At 23.7% G+C, this 20,843-nt stretch overlaps 2 protein-coding genes across 4 annotated transcripts in view; one reads left to right on the forward strand and one right to left on the reverse strand.

The window, feature by feature from the left end:
- Positions 1 to 18,996, reverse strand: part of LOC132917474 (neurobeachin) — a 225,672-nt gene extending 206,676 nt beyond the window's left edge. For 2 of the 3 annotated variants that reach the window (XM_060978225.1, XM_060978224.1), the window contains exon 1: positions 271 to 1,686. Coding sequence is in view for 1 of the 3 variants with exons in the window: in XM_060978226.1 (XP_060834209.1) it covers positions 18,590 to 18,751 (162 nt within the window). In the remaining 2 variants the exon portion in view is untranslated. Of the gene's footprint in view, positions 1 to 270; positions 1,687 to 18,589 lie in introns of those variants that run through there. The other variant, XM_060978226.1, reaches the window with a different exon arrangement.
- Positions 6,420 to 14,343, forward strand: LOC132917475 (troponin C, isoallergen Bla g 6.0101). Its single transcript, XM_060978227.1, has 6 exons — positions 6,420 to 6,578; positions 6,677 to 6,704; positions 6,799 to 6,939; positions 10,359 to 10,487; positions 10,551 to 10,682; positions 14,015 to 14,343. The coding sequence occupies exons 1-6, from the start codon at positions 6,567 to 6,569 to the stop codon at positions 14,047 to 14,049; spliced, it is 477 nt and encodes a 158-aa protein (XP_060834210.1). The 5' UTR covers positions 6,420 to 6,566; the 3' UTR covers positions 14,050 to 14,343.
- Positions 18,997 to 20,843: the final 1,847 nt, after the last annotated feature.

The raw sequence follows: 20,843 nt of genomic DNA on the forward strand, positions 1-20,843 counted from the left end.
TGCCTATTCAAAACGCCGTGTGAAAATATTATTAATGCCATTCACATTCAAATACTAATATATAATTATACTATTATTTTTTTTTATTATTATAACTTTTCTAACTATGATGAATTTGACAACTTATAACTGATCTAAAAGAGACGGTTTGGACGACTAACTGATTATCACTTATCTCTCTCAAAAAAAAAAACTACCACCTGCCATGTATAGAAAAAGCAATTTCGAAACATTCAAATATTAAAAATGTATATTAAAGTTAAACAGCACCTAAGTAGACATCGTGTCGGACTCCATCGCACAAATAAATTTCGATACTTGAGTACACTGCTGATCGGCGCGAGAAAACGTATAGTGTATATGACGATTGAAACGACGAAAACTAAGTACTCGAGATAAAAGGCTATTAAGTGAGAAGCAAAGAAAGAGAAGAAAACATGACGGCAGTTACGGTGGCAGCGGCACGATGGAAATAATAATAGTTAAAAAACACGGGAATATACATATTATGTTTATATGTCGTGCGTATATAAATATATTTGTATTATACATATTTACAGACAGTAAAAGAAAAACACTCAAACATGTTGGTTATCAGAATATCAGAGTGATAAGTTAAAAAAGGATGAAGTGTGGAGGACTTTTAATAAAAAAAATTACATCTATGTCGATGTAAATAAATAAATGAGAAAAATAATCGAAAACGCAGCGGTGGTTACAAACGTTGTACCGATATATACACTTTATATAAACGCAACGGACGAGAAATCACCAGATATAACGAACAAATTACGACCACGACAAAACACGATCACGACGACGGCAATACGTACGACCAACCTAGACCGATCTAGTAGCGCGTTTAAACGTCGACTGCCGACGGTTGTGAAAAATATAGAAGCACGCTCCGGCAGCGATGGCTGCGACCAGCCTCCCCGGCGGAAAGAGGGTAAAATTGTCCCCCGCAATACTGTAAACAGTGCTGCCATCTTTAAATGATAGCTGGTTCTTTTCCTCGTTCTACCGCCACCCTACAGCGCGATCGCCGTCATCCACGAGCCCGGCGATCTGTATACCACCACTGTCGGTTTCCCCATCCCAGTCGTTTACCCGAATATGTCAGCTCTCTCTCATCGACATCCCCCTCCCCTGCCTATACAGCAAACTACCTCTGCCGACTATTCATACTTTTCACGCCAACGTATTTTATATTTTCCAAATATTACCACCACCGACTCTATACGGGTGCGTCTTTTTTATTTTCTTGTAACGAAACCAAATACTCGTTAAAAATAAAGTGACAAATTTATAAAAGTAAACTTATTAAGCACTTAATACTATAATTTCGTTGACGTGCATTATATGTACGATAATAGTACACAAATATCATTTTATACAACATAATTTACAAAATACCCAGTTCTCTACTTTAACCACGCGTAACCTATACATAGAAACTATATACATTATTAACTTCTTCGTCATTTGAGATATAATACCTAAATCAAATTAATCAAATTCCACTACCAAGGTCCTTATGTTTTCTTTGCTCAATTTTATGTTTATATCGTTCTGTCTTAAATCTGTCTCTTATTTATACTACACTATCGAAATTTAATGAAAAATGTGTCGGGAAAAAGTGTTAAAATACAATAGCTCAAGCAAATACAATGTGAGATATTCATTGCACACACGCGTATACATTTTTTTTTTTTTTTTTTTTTTTTTTTAAACAATATAATAGTATAATATATATTACAGTTTTTGGGGCAACGAACGTATGCTATAAAAATGTTTGCTAATAAATTATTCACTACTAATGGACATTCAATGGTATTCTATAATGAAGAGATAGACATTTCAAATGAGTTCAAAAGTGTCCCTAAATATTCGGGATAAATACTTTATGAGTAAGTAGTTTATTAGAGGAGTAAAGTGAAAGATAAGTTAAGAAAATTATTTATATAAATATATTTTCTTTAAAAAAAGAAGCATTCATACCAGTGTATCAATGTACCTACAAACTAAATGCATATATACACCTGGATATTAGATTAATAAAAAAATATAAAAACTAAGTATCTATTTTGTTTAACTACTTCGTCCCGTAAAATATATAATAACCACAATACAAATTATATATATATATATATCATGTAAAATTAAATATAAGCATTATAAACACATCGATGAATGACACAATTTAAAACGTTAAATTAATCTTAATCTCATACATTTAAAACAAATTACATTATTTTATCAAGTTATTTCAACAAAAAATAAAGAATATTATCGTAAACCACTTTCAGACAATTTGTTAAATAAAAAACAAGCACGTGTAATGTACGTTAGTGGTATAATTTAAAGTGTTCATAGTTATTATTATTATTATTACTTAATCACCTACAATTTAAGCAATACATTATGTAATTAATTCAACAAATTTTATAAATATTTAACAGTTAGAAAGTAATAATAACATAAAAGCATAAAGTTATTAAAAAATATCTGTTAGGTATTATAATATGAATCTAAAACTTCAGTAATGACAAGTTAACTATTACGTTATTTTAACAAAGTTCACATAAAATAATACAACTCGCGGCTAAAATGATTGTATTGTAAAATTCACGAACACTTAAGTTGTGGCGATAGGGGGTTATAGTACCGTCATATTTCATTAATACCACTTATCAGTTACAAATATATTTATATTTAGAGGTGGTTACTGATAGTTTAAGGCTTAAATATTAATTTAAGCATTATTTTAAATTTACTCAATCTATCTCCCAAAAATATAAACTATTCCTTATATATACATTTCATAATCTATTTAGTCGGGTAAACTTTCGATTTCAGTACAATATAAAACAAAAAAAAACTCAAATATTATACGTCTAAAATACATTTTAGTTTGAATTAATTATTTTCTAAGAAAAACATTTATTAGGGATATAAACCATAAAAAGAAATAGGTATAATTATATTTTCCTTAAAAACAGAATAATAAACATAATATACATATGAATCAAAACTAAAGAAACTTCACAAATATAAATAACAATATTGATTAACACTAAGTGTAATACAAATATAAATGTAAAATGTAAAGTACAATACATTTCCAATTTGATTACTTAATTACATTGCTTCAGAAACTTTCCAATCGAAATATCAAAGCATACATCACTCAAGAAAATGCAAAACAAAAAACACTCAATGCAAATTAACCAGCAGTTAATTAAGTATGGGTACTCTTAGCATCTTAAATCTTAAATATTTCAACTACTATATATTATTTAAATTTAAAAAATGTGTAATATGTAAAATGAAAAAAATGCAATACAATCTAATAAATTTAATTTAATTTCTATAAAATGTACCTTATAAAAATATATTCTTATTCTTAAAAGGTAATAATGAACTAACTATATCTAAGGAGTATTAACAAATCATTACAATGCATTACAATTAAATATAAATAAACTGATTATTCTTCGATTCCTATTTATATTTATATATATATATAATTCATACTAAATACGGTTTCATGATGTCAAACAAATTTAATTATAATAAAAAATATCAAACCTAAATACTTCTTACAATACTTTAAATAACTTAAAAATAATTATTTTGCCATAATTTCTTCTATTTATTTATTGAAACTTAAATTAATATTTTAAGTATATAAAAATTTGATAATTTTAAGTTTTCATATTAAGTACGTATAAATATTATAACCGTATAATTTAAAACCATACTAATAATACAAAAAGGGCAATCAAGAATTTTCTATTAGTTGTATGTTAGGCACAGGGATTTTTTCCTTGGCCATGATATTGTGTTTTTGAATCAATAGTAAGAACAAAAGGAGAAGGATAATAGTACCATAGACTAGACGGTAATAGCCAAGCCGAGTCGAATGAAGACAATACGAACGGGAACACACAAAAGTGGCCTAATTGTTTTTCTTCTTTTAAATAGGTTCACTATCACAAATTGAGAAACTTTGGTAATCCATTTCAGTTAAGAGTTCGAAATCGTTTTTATAGTGGCTCTCACGATCGATATTTTACCTTTAATAAACCTATTTTATTGATATTAAGTTCTATTAACATAAATTTAGGTAAATATATATATAATTCAGATAATACTTGAATAATAAAAAGGAAATCACCTATATACAATTTGTAATGCGAGTTATAATCATTATATTGTCAGGTATTTTAATCTTTGCAACAGCTTTGGATTATTTATTTATACACTATAATTAATTATTGAATTCCAAGAAATATAATTTAAGTAATTAAAAGAAAACTAAAATATAATATCACAGATGCTTAAAAAACATTAATAATGAGATAAATCGTTTAGTTGTCTTATTTTAAAATTAATAACACAAATTTTAAAATACTATCTAAAGATAACCTTTAATTGTTTTTATAAAATGCATTAAATTTAATTAAATTGAGAACTAATTTACATCACTCAAGCAACGCATCACATAATTTGGTTTCGTTAATTTGCTAAAATAATTATAACTGTTTACATTGATATTATAACTATCTTCTACTATCGCTTGTATAAAATAATTGTTACTACGATTGAATAATTTTGAATACAATATTGTAATATCATTACATTTTGTATTATTCGTTAAGAACATGATAAATAATTAGTCCAAGTTAAAGCTTGCGATAAAGAAAGTCAACAGTAGTGTGCAAAAGGGTTTTATTAAAGGAGCGACTGTAAATTTCATGTGATAAAATACATCGTAAACCACCATCAGATGGATCATATTATTATTACCTACTAGAAGTCGACCAGAATTATAGAACATAACATTAAATGGAAAGTTCTACAAATATCATGTACACAGAAATACAGAATGAACCAATGAATAAAACAGCTCATCATTTATCTTATAGTTACAAGGCAACAGGACCATTACTGTGCAAATATACTGTCCACAATATTAAATATAATATGACCATAACAATACTTATTTAAATTATTTTCAAAACTTTCATAATATAATAGTGATATAAAAATTACGTCTTTTCTTATGATACAATTATTTTAAGAAAGTCAAATTTAACAATAATATTAATTTAAAAAAAAAGTTTAGTTACCTACCTAACAACAATTTTTACCAAGACAATTTCTATAGTTATTTTAAAAACTAACTGATTTAAACAACATTATTTTATTTTATCCTAGTTTTAACTTATATTTTAGTTATACCTTTGATAGTTTCGCACATTTAATCCTTAAGTGTATATTATTGAATAAAAGTTTTTTTAATGAAAAATATAACCCTCAAGCTATGAAATTATATTTTTAAAAATATCGATAGTTTTAAAGTTAAATAAAACTAAGCAATATTTAGTGTCCAGTTATTTTATAACAAAACCGTAAACAGATCAGTGATCTTAATGTTTTTTAAAGTATATTTTATAAGTATTTTACTGTTTAAAATAACGATACACAAATATATAATACATATATCCACACTACCTTAACGTCTAGGACAGTTGAATGACCAAGTTTCTTAAGTTTAAAAATTAATATTAAGTGTTTAAAAAAAAAATAACCATTCATAAATTGGAAAACAATCAAAAACTACAAAACAATATCACTTAGAATATTTAAGAAATATATATTCATACCCTACACATAATAATATAAATTATGTAGTTATATATATATTTAAATAATATATTTATAATTAATAGTAATGTAAAATGCATCATGTTTAAGGTGGTAATGAAAATTGCAATACAATATATCTCGTTGACAATAGTAAGTAGAATGTTAAGGGGTGAGCAAATAAATAATTATTATAAATGCGTACAAACCACATACATAGTTTTTGGTGAATAACAATCGATACAATATGTCCCCATTGTGTGTACGCCAAATGACATTTAAATTTAAACGCGGTCGATCCATAATCGAGTGCCAAAATAGTGTCCAATATGCGACTTATTTATAAAATTTACTTTAATTTAATAATATAAAACATACGCTAGTTTTTTTTATAACAGAAAAAATAAATTCATACAATAACTTATAGTCGATAGATATTAAATTAATAAATGCATATATATATATCACGAGTCATGACCAATGTAATATATAAAAATCATATTATATAATATTTCATATATGATATATTTATATTATAATAAGTACTATACTTACATAGTCATTATTTAATTCATAACACAAAAGCCCATTATAATGCAAGAGTAATAAATTACACAACTTATAAATCTGCGTAAAAAATATTAAGCGATTCTACAATGGCATTTAAAAGAATGAGTAAAATTAACTTTTAAGGGAAGAGACAATACACATAGGCGTAATTTTAACTTGAACAATCAGGAGGGAGACTGTTAGTACTTGGCTTGGGACCACTTCATTTTATGACGTCTATGCATCAGTCCTCGGAGTTCTGCTAGTCACCTCAATATTTGGCTGCTCTTTAAAACTTAGTTCACTCAAAAGAACAGCAGCACAGTTCATTCTATTTAATACAATTATTTTTTTATCGACAAAAAATGGTAACTAAAGTAAGTACTTTCAAACTATAGTTAAATAATTTTTATTGACACGATTTCTTATAAAATAGATTATAATTAATTATCAAAATTATTTTTTTGGTTTTTAGGACGATCTAGATAAAGATCAAATAGCTCGTAAGTATTTTTTATTTACTATATATAAACGTAATAAGTATATATCTAAAAAAAATTGCATTGAACAGTTTAATAATGAATAAATTTATCCTAGTACTAAAACGAGCTTTTGATGCTTTCGCTCAAGACAAAGGATACATTGAAGCCAACATGGTTGGCACAATTCTTCAAATGTTGGGACACGACGTTTCCGAGGACCGATTACAAGAAATTATTGCTGAGGTCGATGCAGATGGTAAAATATTTAATTATCATACTTTCTATAGCTAATCGAAAACTTAACTAATATGAGTTAAAGTGCAAATAACTAACACTAAAAAATACTTTTTAAAAGTGTATCTAAATTATCTGTTATTAGATTTGTATAACAGAAATTTTTTTGTTTAACTATTATGGTATACACATTTAAATGTCTATTATATCCATAACGATTAATTTTGATTTTATTACCTAAGGTACGACTGTTGATTTCTCTTTAAGTTGATTTTCTAACTTAAAACACTTACCTGTAAATAAAAAAAAACAAATATTTTAAATTAATATTTTAATTACAAAAAATGTATTATTATTATTATTACAAAAATATATAAATTATGTCTCGCAATATATCCCTTAAAGTGAATTGACGAATCACATTTAAAATTGTTAATCTTATTTGGTTTAAAATTTAACTAAAAGTTATAACTTAAAATTTTATATACTTGAAACCAAATATCCCAATCACAAAATAAAATTATTTTTTAAACAAATTGCTTACAACTTGTCCATGAATTATTATATAACAGCATTATATACCTATACTTATGCGAACTAACTTACAAGTTAACAGTTCGCTATTAAATGTCATTTTTAGTGTTATATTTACATCAGATAAATATTTAGTTAAAAATTACTCATATACATGTTTAGAATCTAATATTGTAGCAAACACAAATAATATTGGACCCTAGAGGTATGAAACTTAATCAGACACAGAAATATTGATAGACATATGAATTATTTTTGGCTATGTTTCAATAATACCAAGATAATTTTTTTTTTTTACATTCCCTTGTCTGATATTAAGGAGTAAGGACTACAAATAGCTACAAATTTACCAATGTGAATACTAAATACACAAAAAATTAACTATAGATTTAAATAACAAAAATCATTATCATTATTTATTAGTATAGATATAAATAACTAATAACTAGGGCTGGGATTTCGATGCACTTTACATTTTTTTCTGAAGCTTTCTGTACGATGCTTTTTTTGTTACAAATATGTTTTAGGTATTTTTAAATTGGAATAAGAAATTTTATTTTGCATTTTTTTTACATTTCTTTACAATTTTAGGAGTTTTTAAGTCATTTTTGGTGTTTTTGAATTTAAAATTAAAGATTATAGATTATAGATTTATAATATAAAATATTTATATGCTAACAATAAATGAAAAAAAGCTTTTTAATCTAAAAAAACTTACAAAAACTTATTGGCGGACAACAGGAGGGCATTTCTATTTGAAAACCTGAAGCACGCTCTCGTGATTCAGTGTAACAATAAAGAATAATCATTTATTTATTATTATATTATTAATATATGAAGTAAAATAAAATATTTATGTACATGTAACGTAATTTTTTTAAATTTTATGCTATTTTAAATAAATTTTGAAGACATTTTTTTAATGCATTTTTTGAGTTTTTTAAGGACATTAAAATCCCAGCCCTACTAATAACATTATAATAAATGTTTATATTTCAAAAAATAAAATAAGTGAGTAAAATTTACAATTAATATTTAAAAATACCATTTTTGAAAAATAAAGAAGTAGAAAGTAACTATACTATAAAATATTACAAATAATTTAAGGTAGCAGTAGTAGCAACTATATAATAGTTTATATCTATATTATTTTTAAAGTAACTTAGACGATTTTTAAATTATAATATTTTACACACTTTATCACTAAAATATTAAAATAATAAAAAAAAAGTCGAAGTGTAACGCTGGATATTATTCATAACTTTAAATTGTCTAATAGATATTCACTATTCACTCTAACATTAAAAATAACAAAGTAAAATGCATACTTCTGAATGTAAAATTGTTTATATTACTACAGAGACAACAGATGCGTGTGTGTCGTCTATCAACTTAGTATATTATGATTATTGGTTATGACTATTGGAAGGGAAAAATAATGTTTCATATAAAATATTTTAAAATTTTAAATACGTATTTTAAAAATAAGTACCTAAAATACATTTTCCATATCAAATATATAAACTTTTATTCAACTCATATTTATATTTACTTTTGTTTAGTCACAATTTCCATTATGTACATTGCACAAAAAATATATGAACCATTATTGTTAAAGTCTATGGTGACGTAAATATTTTGTTTTATTTTATGTTTAGTTTTTTTTATTTTTATTTTTTATTAATGATGTGTTAAGTTCATTAAAAGACTGCAATAGTAAATTTTTTTTTATTATTATAACCTACATAATGAAATTTATAACATGATTTTTAAAAGGCCTGCAACATTAAAGTATTTTGCCAATTTTTAAAATGTATGTTTTGTATTTTAAATACATAAACTGTAAGCATTTTGTATTTGATGTATATAAAATGAAGTAATTTTAGGAATAATTTAACTCGTATTTAACTAGTACTTTTATGTATGCTTACTATTTTATATGTTACACTGACTGATTCACTAAGCATAGTCAACCTCATTTTATCATTAAATAACGCACTTATTCAAATTAAGATTTTTAGAATATTTATATAGGTAAAATTAAAAACCATAAATTCATAAACTTCATTATCCTATGGCAATATAAACTTTTTTTAATAACAATCATCCTCTTTTACCTAAATGATTAATCGAATAATATTTATAAAAATTTTAAAGCATCTAAATCGAATTTAAAACGAGTAATTTTCGAATTATTTAACTTAATGTACAAAGGATAATAATAATCCTTAATAAGAATTTTACACACAATTTACAATACAATTACTAAAATATATGTTAACATATTTAGTCTACCTTTTGTCCGCTGACAATTTGTCAAAATATTATATTGTTGCCACCATTTATACTAAATCCTTATGTCTTGCGACTATTATTGTTACTGAATACTTACAATTTAAAAACTCAAAAAATATTTGTTCAAATTTCGATTTTTATACATTTCCAATAAAATAATCTTCTAAAAGAATTTACTACAATAATTAAGATCGTTTCTATCATAATCAAAATTTTAATAAAGAAATTTAAGTAAAAACAAGTTAGGGGGAAGAGATCTCAGTGAATAGTGAAGAATATTTTCAACAAAATAATAGTTATAATTTGTTATCATTTATATCTATTTACATATTTTTATAATTTATAGTTGTTTTTAATTGCTTGAAAGATCAAACTTAATTTATCATTGCTATTATTAAATGGTTAATTGCATTTGTTATTCCTATATTTAGTCGTTAAAGATATCTGAAACATATGTTCAAATATTATTTTATTTTATCTCATATAAAATTACTTTTATAAAATAAATTTAATATGAATGCAAAAAAATTATACTCAAATTATACTATATTAAGTTAAGAATCAAATAGCTAACTCATTTTAAGCTCTGATAACACGTTGTATTGATTTTAGGATCAGGACAGTTAGAATTCGAAGAATTTGTTACACTAGCAGCTGGATTCCTAACTGAAGATGAACCCGAAGACGTGGAGGCTATGCAAGCAGAACTAAAAGAAGCGTTCAGATTATATGATAAAGAAGGTTAAATGAAAAAAATAATATTTTTTTATTTTTAGTTACTATAAAAGTTATATGTCATAATAGGAAATGGTTACATTACCACGGATGTTTTAAGAGAAATACTCAAAGAATTAGACGACAAAATAACAAATGAAGATCTAGATATGATGATAGAAGAAATCGATTCAGATGGTTCTGGAACTGTCGACTTTGACGGTTTGTAAAAAATTATCTTTTTTTAAGCTACCTACTAACTACTAGTATTAACGTTAAAGGCTAACTTTTCTGAAAATGTATTTATAATATAAAAACTGGAAAATTGTTGAGATCACTGTAATAGATAAAATATTGAATTTTAACTCTATGATAAATCAATCCATACCTACGAAAAACGATTCTGAGCAGAGAAAGCTCATTATTATTTCTGAGAAAATCTTATAATTTACTTTTATCACTACCTATTAGGAATACCAATTGTAAGTTATACTGATTTTTTTGTATAATAATGAAATAACATTAAAATTTGATTATTAAAAACTTATAAAAAATTAAAGTGGATTTAGTTTAAACTATTTTTTTTAATTCCAGTAAGGATAACTTTTAAGGAATTATTAAATTTTAGATATTCAAATTAAACATGCATTTTTAACAACAAAAGAATTTGCATATTTTTGTGATTTTGAATTGTGAATATCTATTTTCGATATTTTTAATTATTCTAAGTACATCTAAAAAGTAATCTAGAACTAAATTATTAAACTATTTTACTAAAAAAAATCTATCAATAACAAATTTAATAAAACAAAGAAAATGTCAACAAAATATCTTACAAAATAATTACAATAAAATTAGTCAAAAACTAGTTTCGTATAACATATCCTTTTTTTCGTAATTTTTAATTTATTTTCCTGATTATTTTGAAAAATGAAGAGTATTAGGTATACCAACTTAAACACTAACTGGAAATCGCTCTTTTTAGGTTAAAATGTTGAAGCATTCCTAGATTTCAATTCATAATGACAGACTCCCAAAAAAAGTAAATATAAAATAACACATCATTGTAAAACCAATACATTCATTGCTCCGCTCAGAATCTAAAAATAAATATATAACCTAAATAAATAATTATTTTTAAAAACTTGGCGTAAAAAATAGTATTGTGCACGTAAAAACATAATGTAGGTAAGTACCTACCTAACATAATATAGTGGTTGGTGACGGGAAATTAAAAACAAAATAAAATAAATTATAACCATTATAGGTTGTATGTTACTTTAATTAATCAATAATCAAACTGAATAAAGAGAAATAACATACTACCTATTTATATACTTTACTATTGTAATGTTTCTATAGTCTACTCGAATACTAACAAATATATTTCACACGTACTGAGCTATTTAAATAACCAAAAGAAAAATTGATTAACTGATAATATTTTACGTGACTTGAAAATACAAGCAGATATATACTAGAAAAGTATTGATACACATGGTAGTTAAGTATGAAAAAACAGAAATTTAAAAATACTCCTTTAGCCTTATAATTCCCGATACCCAATATAATATTATTTATTATTAAAAATACGTTTTGGAAAAAATAAATAATAAAAATTAAAATCATAATCTAAATTATATGTATAAGATAAGTAAAAATATTATATCAAAAAAAAAAAAATAAAAAAAAAAAGTATATACAAGTTATAATGTTAATTGAATAAAATCAAAAATGTTCTGTATTTTTCAACTCCAGTGTAATTAATACTAATTACATAATATACAAATAATATAACATCGAGTATAAAAAGTTAATAAATTGAAGTATAATTATTTAAAACGCACTATAACTATTTGTTTTTTTAATATTTAATTTAAGCTAATAAAACATCATAAAAATAAAAATTATTTTAAATAGAAAAAAATAGAAAAATAACAATATAATATTATATGATATGATATAGAATCAATTTTTAAATTTTTATAATTATTTTGTCTCTGATATTTTTCGTTATTCTATAAATAATATAAAACAAAAAATCCTTTGAATAACTTTATGAAAATCGTAAAAGAAAGTAATAAATCTATCGAACAAATTCGAAAATATTCTAGCTTTTTTAATACGAATTCGTATTTTAACTCAAGATAAGAGAAGCATTAAAAATATATTGAGTGAAACAACGATATGTTTAACTGGAAAAATGCCAACAATATTTTCTTGGCGTTTAGTTCCATTTCGTCAATAATGTCACAAATAATTGTTTGTTAAAAAAATACTTCAAAAATAAATACAACACAGGTAAAAAAATATATATAAAATACATTGAATAATAATGGTATAATATATCTTGTAGCCCAACAATATACATAGATATTTTTAATTAAAATGTAAACGTTATTTATAAAATATTATAAAATTATTTGTTTATTGAGCACCTAAAAATGCAACTTAAATAAATTTTATTAATTTAAAATATTTAAAAAACGTTTATTATTTATACTTTAGATACGTAGATTAATTATGCATAATGTAAGTAAATCAATGACTATTAAAAAAATTAATGTTTTTTTTATTTTTATCTTACATTAAATTCATTCTATAATTATATCAAACAATGTAATATTAAACAAAAAATATGTTTTTAGTTTATTTAATTAACGATATTTTTTAAAATTGCACACATTATATTTTTTATAAAAAAAATAGTAATTATCACTTTACATTCAGTCTTATCTCCGCCTAACTAAGTATTCATAAACGTCATCAAGCTCACCTTATCTACAACCGAAATAAGATGATTAATATATTTTTATTTTTACCAAAAACTATAGAAGTATATACAGCTTATATATTATTATGGCTTCCTAATAGTTAATCACTACGTTGGCTTAAACATCTTAAGCTATTTGGCTACGTACAAGATTCTGGCAAACACAAGATACGTTTACTAATTACTGTAGGTATGGAATTTTCAGACAGACAATAGTATAATACAAGCATAAGTATAAGTTTAAATTTTAAAATAGAAACTGAAAAAGCTATGTGCCTCGACATTATGATTATAATACTTATATTTTCTTCCATTTATTTGTAAGTGCTTAGCCGATAATTTTAAAACCAATATAAAAATTCAAAATTATATTTATATATTGACCAACACGTACACTTTTTAATTTAAGTATGAATACTGTAATGATAGAAAACACTGAACATTCGTCACATACATATTTATAAAATACTAATACTATTTACGACTGAAACAGATATTTCCTCTTTAAATCTGATAACAATTATATTTTAATGCAATCTTAAGGCCAATTTTAGATATAAGCTGTTGTCTATTTTCTAATATAAAACAAAATAAAAAAAATTACGAAATCTCAAAACCAATTTATTTTATAAATAATTAAGTAATACAAGCGGTATGTATATAAATATTAAAAAAGAATGAATTATTTATAAATTGTTTTTTATAGTGCAATCATATTTAACAAGACACAAAAATAAACAAGTCAACAATATTAAGTATATTTTATTTTATTTCTTTATAGAATTCATGGAAGTCATGACTGGCGGCGATGATTGATCAAAGTGCATTATATATTTTCATTTTAGATTTATATACGATTATTCAAAACCCAGTTTTGTTTTACAACCTATATCATTAATTTAAATTAAAATGTAAAGACCTACTGGCTTTATAAAGTACTTACTTATTTACCTATATAAATACATAATTTATATAGTTAATGTTTAACTTACTATTGTATACCTACTTAATAGTTATTATAAAAGTATAATTTCTTGCTGATTAATTTCATGATAAATAATAAGTAACTAGTAAATATTAAGTTTGAAAATAAAAAAGACTTAAACATAATTAATATCTACTAAATTTACTATTAAAACCTAAAAAGTTTTCTATTTAACAATTTTTGGACATGGTAATTCAAACAAAAGTTTTTTTACAGCAAAGGTTAGAATTAGTTATCTGCACCAGATTAAAATAGCTTTGCCATCAGCAGTCACCATATAGGTTTGATTCCAGTTTAGATGAATATAGGAAGAATATCAGAAATTAATATAAATGTAATAACAGTGGAGTGATATCTACGCCTTAACATATACCGGGAACTTTTTAATTGTATAAACTTGGAACATTTTACTGTTAGTTGTATTATCATATTTATACAACATTAAATATGATGAGAAATATTTAAACTACACTTAATTTAAAAAATGTTTATTATTTATTTTTAAGTTAAAAATATTGATAGTATAATTTAATGGTTTCTCATAAGATGATTTTATAGGAATTTAAGTATAACACCCGAAATACGTAGACAAAATTGTCTTATACATAAAAGTTTTAAGTTCTAATTCAAATACAGTTAACCGGTAAGTCCTTCAAATATTTTTATTAGTCAATGGTCATATATTAGTATAAAGGCATAAAGCTGTTATTTAGTTAAAATGATGAGAATTAATTTCGATTAAAGGAATGTTCACCCTAGCGACCTAACCTACCCCGCACCGTTTTTCAATAAAAATTCAAATATACGTTTAACATTTCTTTTACAGAAAAATAGTGTACAATTAGCTTAAATTTAAAAGCGCTAACTCAGAATTGAGTCATTACTGCGAAACTCTTAAATACCAATTTTTGCACATGGCCATTTCGTTAGTAATAATCATTAGTCTCCTTTACAGTCAAAATTCAAATATCTATAATTTTTCTTTTGCCAAAAATTAGCGTGTAATTTATTATATCGTGAATTTGTACAACCAAAGTATCAAACCCAATTCTTGTCTAGAATTTATATTTAAATAACAATTATTCAAAATATCTGAGTAATATAACATATATTCATTTCATATTTCAATACAGATAATTTAATTTTATAAACGCAATGTTGTCGTTATGTCATGGAACCACTAGAAATAAACTTTTTACGATTTTTATCTACCGACTATTAACAATTTGAAATAATTATTTTGATTGAAATTATTGAGTAGAAAATGATGGTTATTATTTATAATTATTAGCTACATATTGATAGTTTCAAAAAAAAACAATTTTAATATTCGAATAAAATCACTAAATCTGTAGATGAACGTGAGAGTATCTTCCTAAATAAATTACCTAAATATTAAAATAGACTACCTAATTTTAATTTATATTGTATTTTATTATAACGAATACTTTTAAATATTCCATTGATATCTAAATGTATTTAGTATTGTTTATTTATAGCGTTTTGTATTTTAGGTACGTACTATGTCAACAAAAATAAATTAAATAATATTATAAAATATGTATAATTTAATAGGCGCTAATAGGTTGACAATTATTTTTGCGTGATATTACTATAATATAGTCTTGATACAAATTTACGGCTTAACATTTAAACGACATAGTCGTTACTAATATTGTGTCAATAAACACAAAATCACTTGTATATTTAATTTCAATCATCAGAAAATTCTAATATGAATCAAATAATTTGACAAAGTTATTCTTTATCTAATTTTCATACTAATTATTACTCTCTAAAAAAGATACCAAATAGATCTTTTATAATTTTAATTGTAATTTTTAGTAAGTTTTTTTGGACTATTTAAATTAAAATTAGGTTTAAAGTTCGAATATGTGTATGTAAAATATTACAGTGTACTATTCTATAGAATATTATCATAGATGACATATAATTGTGTTATTATTATTATTATTTTTGTTGAACTTTTGAATAACTTAACGCCATCTGTCAAACAAAATAGGTACGTAAATAAATCCAAGATTATTATACTAAAACATTAACAATATAATTTAAATATATAGTATATTGTATAGTATAGTGTAACTACATAATATATCACTAAATAATTAACTCATGTCACTAACTAATAAATGTAATATATAATATATATATATATAATAATAATAATATATTTCATTAAGTTAAAAAAAAGTTATAGTCAAAATTAAAAAATTAATAAATTGTTGCTAATTAATAGAATATACAATCAATTTTATTACAGATTAAGAATAATATAGTTAACTCAGTCAAATATTATGTTTAATGTAAATGTAGCAAATAATACAAAAATGAGAATGTTTTTACCATTTGAATAACCATAATTCAATAGATTCTCATTAGAAAATAATTAAGTTATATAAATAATATTACTTTAATTTGTAACACAATATTTCATTTTATACAAACTTTATGTTTATAAATTTAAGTACTAATTTATTAAATAAAATTAACTTTTTTTATAATTGCAAGGGACATAATGATGACTTCTATTTTAATTTAAGGTAAATATTGTATACATTCTATAAAAAAATATACTATAATTTCACTATAATTTAACACTTTTACTCTCAGGTTATAAAATGTATAGCATTGATAGAAACAAAAATAAAAATATGATGATAAAATATTAATAACCATAGATTTGTTTTAGTTAACTATTATTCTTGCATTTAATAAAGACTTACAAAGTGTAACAAAGTAATCTAAACATTAAGTCATTGACTAGTTAAGGCTAAATTATTTTGATAATTTTCTATTTTCTCAGTTGTTCTTTGTAAGAAATCTTTTTACATTTTTTTTGTTCATTAGTTTATGCATAAATAAATAATAAAAATGTTGTTCTAAATATCAAAGTAAATTACTATTGAGATCTAATGAATTAAATACATGCCTACTTAACCTACCATCCTAATGAATTAGGTATTACATTTTTATAATAATTTATACCTAATAAATATTCAACACAAAATCATGATTTAATTTCAAATATTAATAAGAAAAAATCTAAATGTTTAATAAAAAAATTAAAATATAAATTATGTAATCAAACCTATATACATATTTATGAATATGGTTTATCCAATGAATAGAAATAGACATATATCAGTTAAAAATTACATTAATTTAACATCTAACACCATAAGTTATAACTAGGGCCCAAATTTAAATACCCTTAAAACATAAAAAATCTCTAAACCTTTGAAAAATTGGAAAAAATTTCCTTTAAAAAATGAATTTATCGCAAAATTGACTTATAGTTTTTTGATACAAATTGGTAATTGTAAATAAGGTATAACTAGTATTTCATTAAAAAAACTGAAATTGGAAAAATTGACTTATTGCGGCAGTAATGTTGATACATATATCTCTTTGGTCAATATTATTCATTCTAAACATCTAAACATATACATTTACCTGATAAACCTATTAAAAAAAAACAGCTTAAATATCAAGAAAACAATTTATGTTTAGATAATATTTTAAATAAGCTAAATTTGTATAGTATATTGAACAAAAGTGTATTAAAACCGACAAAATGACACAATAATGATAATAAAATACAAAATAAAAGTTTTAGCTTTGAAGCACCCGTTAAATGAAGCGAGTTATTTACTTGGAAAGCATTGACTAAGATCAACCAAAAAAGGATGCACTTTGCAATGAAATCCGGACCCTAGTTATAACTAAAAATGAAAATATATTTAAAGAAAATGATAGAATGATTTGATAATAAAATAAAATTACTTTAAATGTTTATACTAATATAAAATTAATCAATCAATAAATGTACAAAATTAATAGACATTTAATAGGAAGAAAATAGTTGAGTACAAAAAGTTCATTAATTTTGACAAAAAAACAATACAACTCACAAGATAATCTAAACTATTGATAGGGTAAATGTTTTTAAAACATTTAAATTCTACATACTATTGTATATTATAAATATAAAATATCTCTTCTGATAATACATATAATATAATATACATACTTCTAGATGTCTAAAATTAATTTACCAACATGAAAAATGTTATATAAATTCACTAAATTCTAAACATTGTTGTAAACATCATTCATATTTTTATGAAAACATTAAAAACCATTTTTGTAATATAGTTACAGTCTATTATGAGCCATAAAAAACACTTCTTATATAGTCAAATATATTAAAACATAAGACTTGGGAGTTAGAAAAAATTCCAAACAGGTATGTACAACAATATGTACATTTATTGACAGTAAATAGAGTCAAGACAAGACAAATAATTATCATTAGTACCAAAAGACAATAGAGACTAATTGGCTTACCAGGTGAAGTACGGTGTTCACCACCTCCTTGTTGGTGACCTGGCCCACCTCAACAAGCCCAATAAGCACTCCAAACTTCAAATTGTCCGTGGTAGCCATAGTCACAACTTGATCAGGTCTCTTGATGTCGCTGAATGCGGTTGGATCTATCGGATCCTCCATCGGTAAGGCAGTGTATGAGCCTGGTATACACAGACAACCCACCTACCTCATCTACAACCGACACTACGCACTAATACAACCGGTAATAATCGATTTCCCGACTCCCGTCGGTAAATTCACATAATAGTAATGTAATTTAAAACAATTTTAATTCATCGGTATTATAAATTATAATGTAAAATATTAAAAAAATCATAAAACATAATATATCAATTGAATATTGTTTACACCGAAGATAAGTATATTGACAAGTCGGCAGTCGATTGGGCAGCAAATGCTTGTGATAATAACGAAATGACATGATAACAAATAACAGTGTTGCCCGGTTGCCAATTCAGTATAGTATATTATTATTTTTAATATAAATTAAAATATGCAACAAATTAATGGTATTAATTCGTATTAGATTACTTGCTGTAGTTATTACTTATTATTAATTAGCTATTAATATGAATAGCATTTTATAATTAAAATTATAATTGACCGAACATGATATAACTTCTAGACTTAATAATACATAAAGAATGTTATTTTCGAAACATAATCATAATTAGCGATTATTCTTGTTATAATTTCTTTATACAATTATTGTACAATGTACATTCTGTTTGCATTTACTAATTTCAAGTCAATTAAGATTTAAAAAATGAAATACAATTAATAAATACTAGATATTACTAAAATATGTAAGTCCCCTGTGTGTCACCATTTATCCCGATTAAATATATAGTGTTGATTTTACAGTAGGTAGATTTATATTTACACAACATTTATTCTAAAATAATAAAATGAGGTTTAAATGCAAGCATGCAGCCAGCGGCGCCGATCACGTATGGCAAGTGGGGTAAGTACCCCAGAACTTTTTAATGGGTCGTGAGTAATTTTTTTTGATATAGTTGTAGTTTATAAATACTAAATAGTAAATACAAAAAAGTAGACAACAGATAAGCAAAATGCATTTAATGCAGTAAGCAGATAGGTCGTACCCTCAAACAGGGTTTACCCCAGTCATTTAAAAAAAGGATCGGCGCCACTGCATGCAGCCATTCGATGAATTATAATTTACAATATTATAGACATATTATATACCTACTGAAAATCGGAAAATGAAAAATTGTTTAAACTTTTTCGTCCTCCATCCCTTATTTATATTCTTATCACATTATAAATACTTTATTAAATTATTTAAAAAAATATTTACAAAATATACGAATAATGCATGATTGGGAAAATTATATAACATAAACAAATATAAATAAATCATGAATACATAAGAGAAGGAGCACACCCATTAATAACACCACTGAGGTATATCTATATAATATATTTTTTTTTCATAATTATTAATTATATTATATTTGTTAAGGCGTAACTTTGCCAATTTCTTTTTAGCCTTCTAACAAAATTTCCTTGAATATATTATAATAGTTATTAGAACAAACGTTTGAAAGATATGAAGATTTTTGCGATCAGTAAACTTGTTGTAAAACCTATTATAATATTGATGGGCTACTTTTTGAGTGTCTAGCTAGAGGTTATTATTTAAAATTAGTGAAAGACATTTTTTTTTATTTTGAGTGAAGTAAACTTAAGTTGATCTTGATTTAATTTCGAATAGTTTCATTTTAAATTTCTTAGTCCAAGTGTACTTATATGATTATACAATATGTTTTTTATATTAAATTGTATTATTTAGAAACATTCCTCAATAGATACTGTCTCTGAATCATTGTATTAAATAATATTTTATTGTTCGTTATGTTTATCAACACTTAAAACTGGATACAGTGAATACTAACTAGTTAAAAAATTACTTACTAGAAAACAAAATTTAAACTTCGTTAAGTTATTTTTAAATTAACTTTCACACTTAATTAGTTGATTTTAATTCATAATAACTTTAATAAATTAAATTCTATGTGTAAAATATCTAATTTAATGCATTAAAAAAACTAGTTATTTTTAAAGAGTTTTTTCAATAAAAATCTCATTGGTCAGTAAAATATAAAACTACTAATTAATAATTAGTATTTAGTATTTATTTAATAATAAATTGGTCTATTTCTTTTAATATTATTTCCTAACAAACTCT

Source organism: Rhopalosiphum padi, chromosome 1 (genome assembly GCF_020882245.1).
Source record: "Rhopalosiphum padi isolate XX-2018 chromosome 1, ASM2088224v1, whole genome shotgun sequence".
NCBI lineage: Eukaryota > Metazoa > Arthropoda > Insecta > Hemiptera > Aphididae > Rhopalosiphum > Rhopalosiphum padi.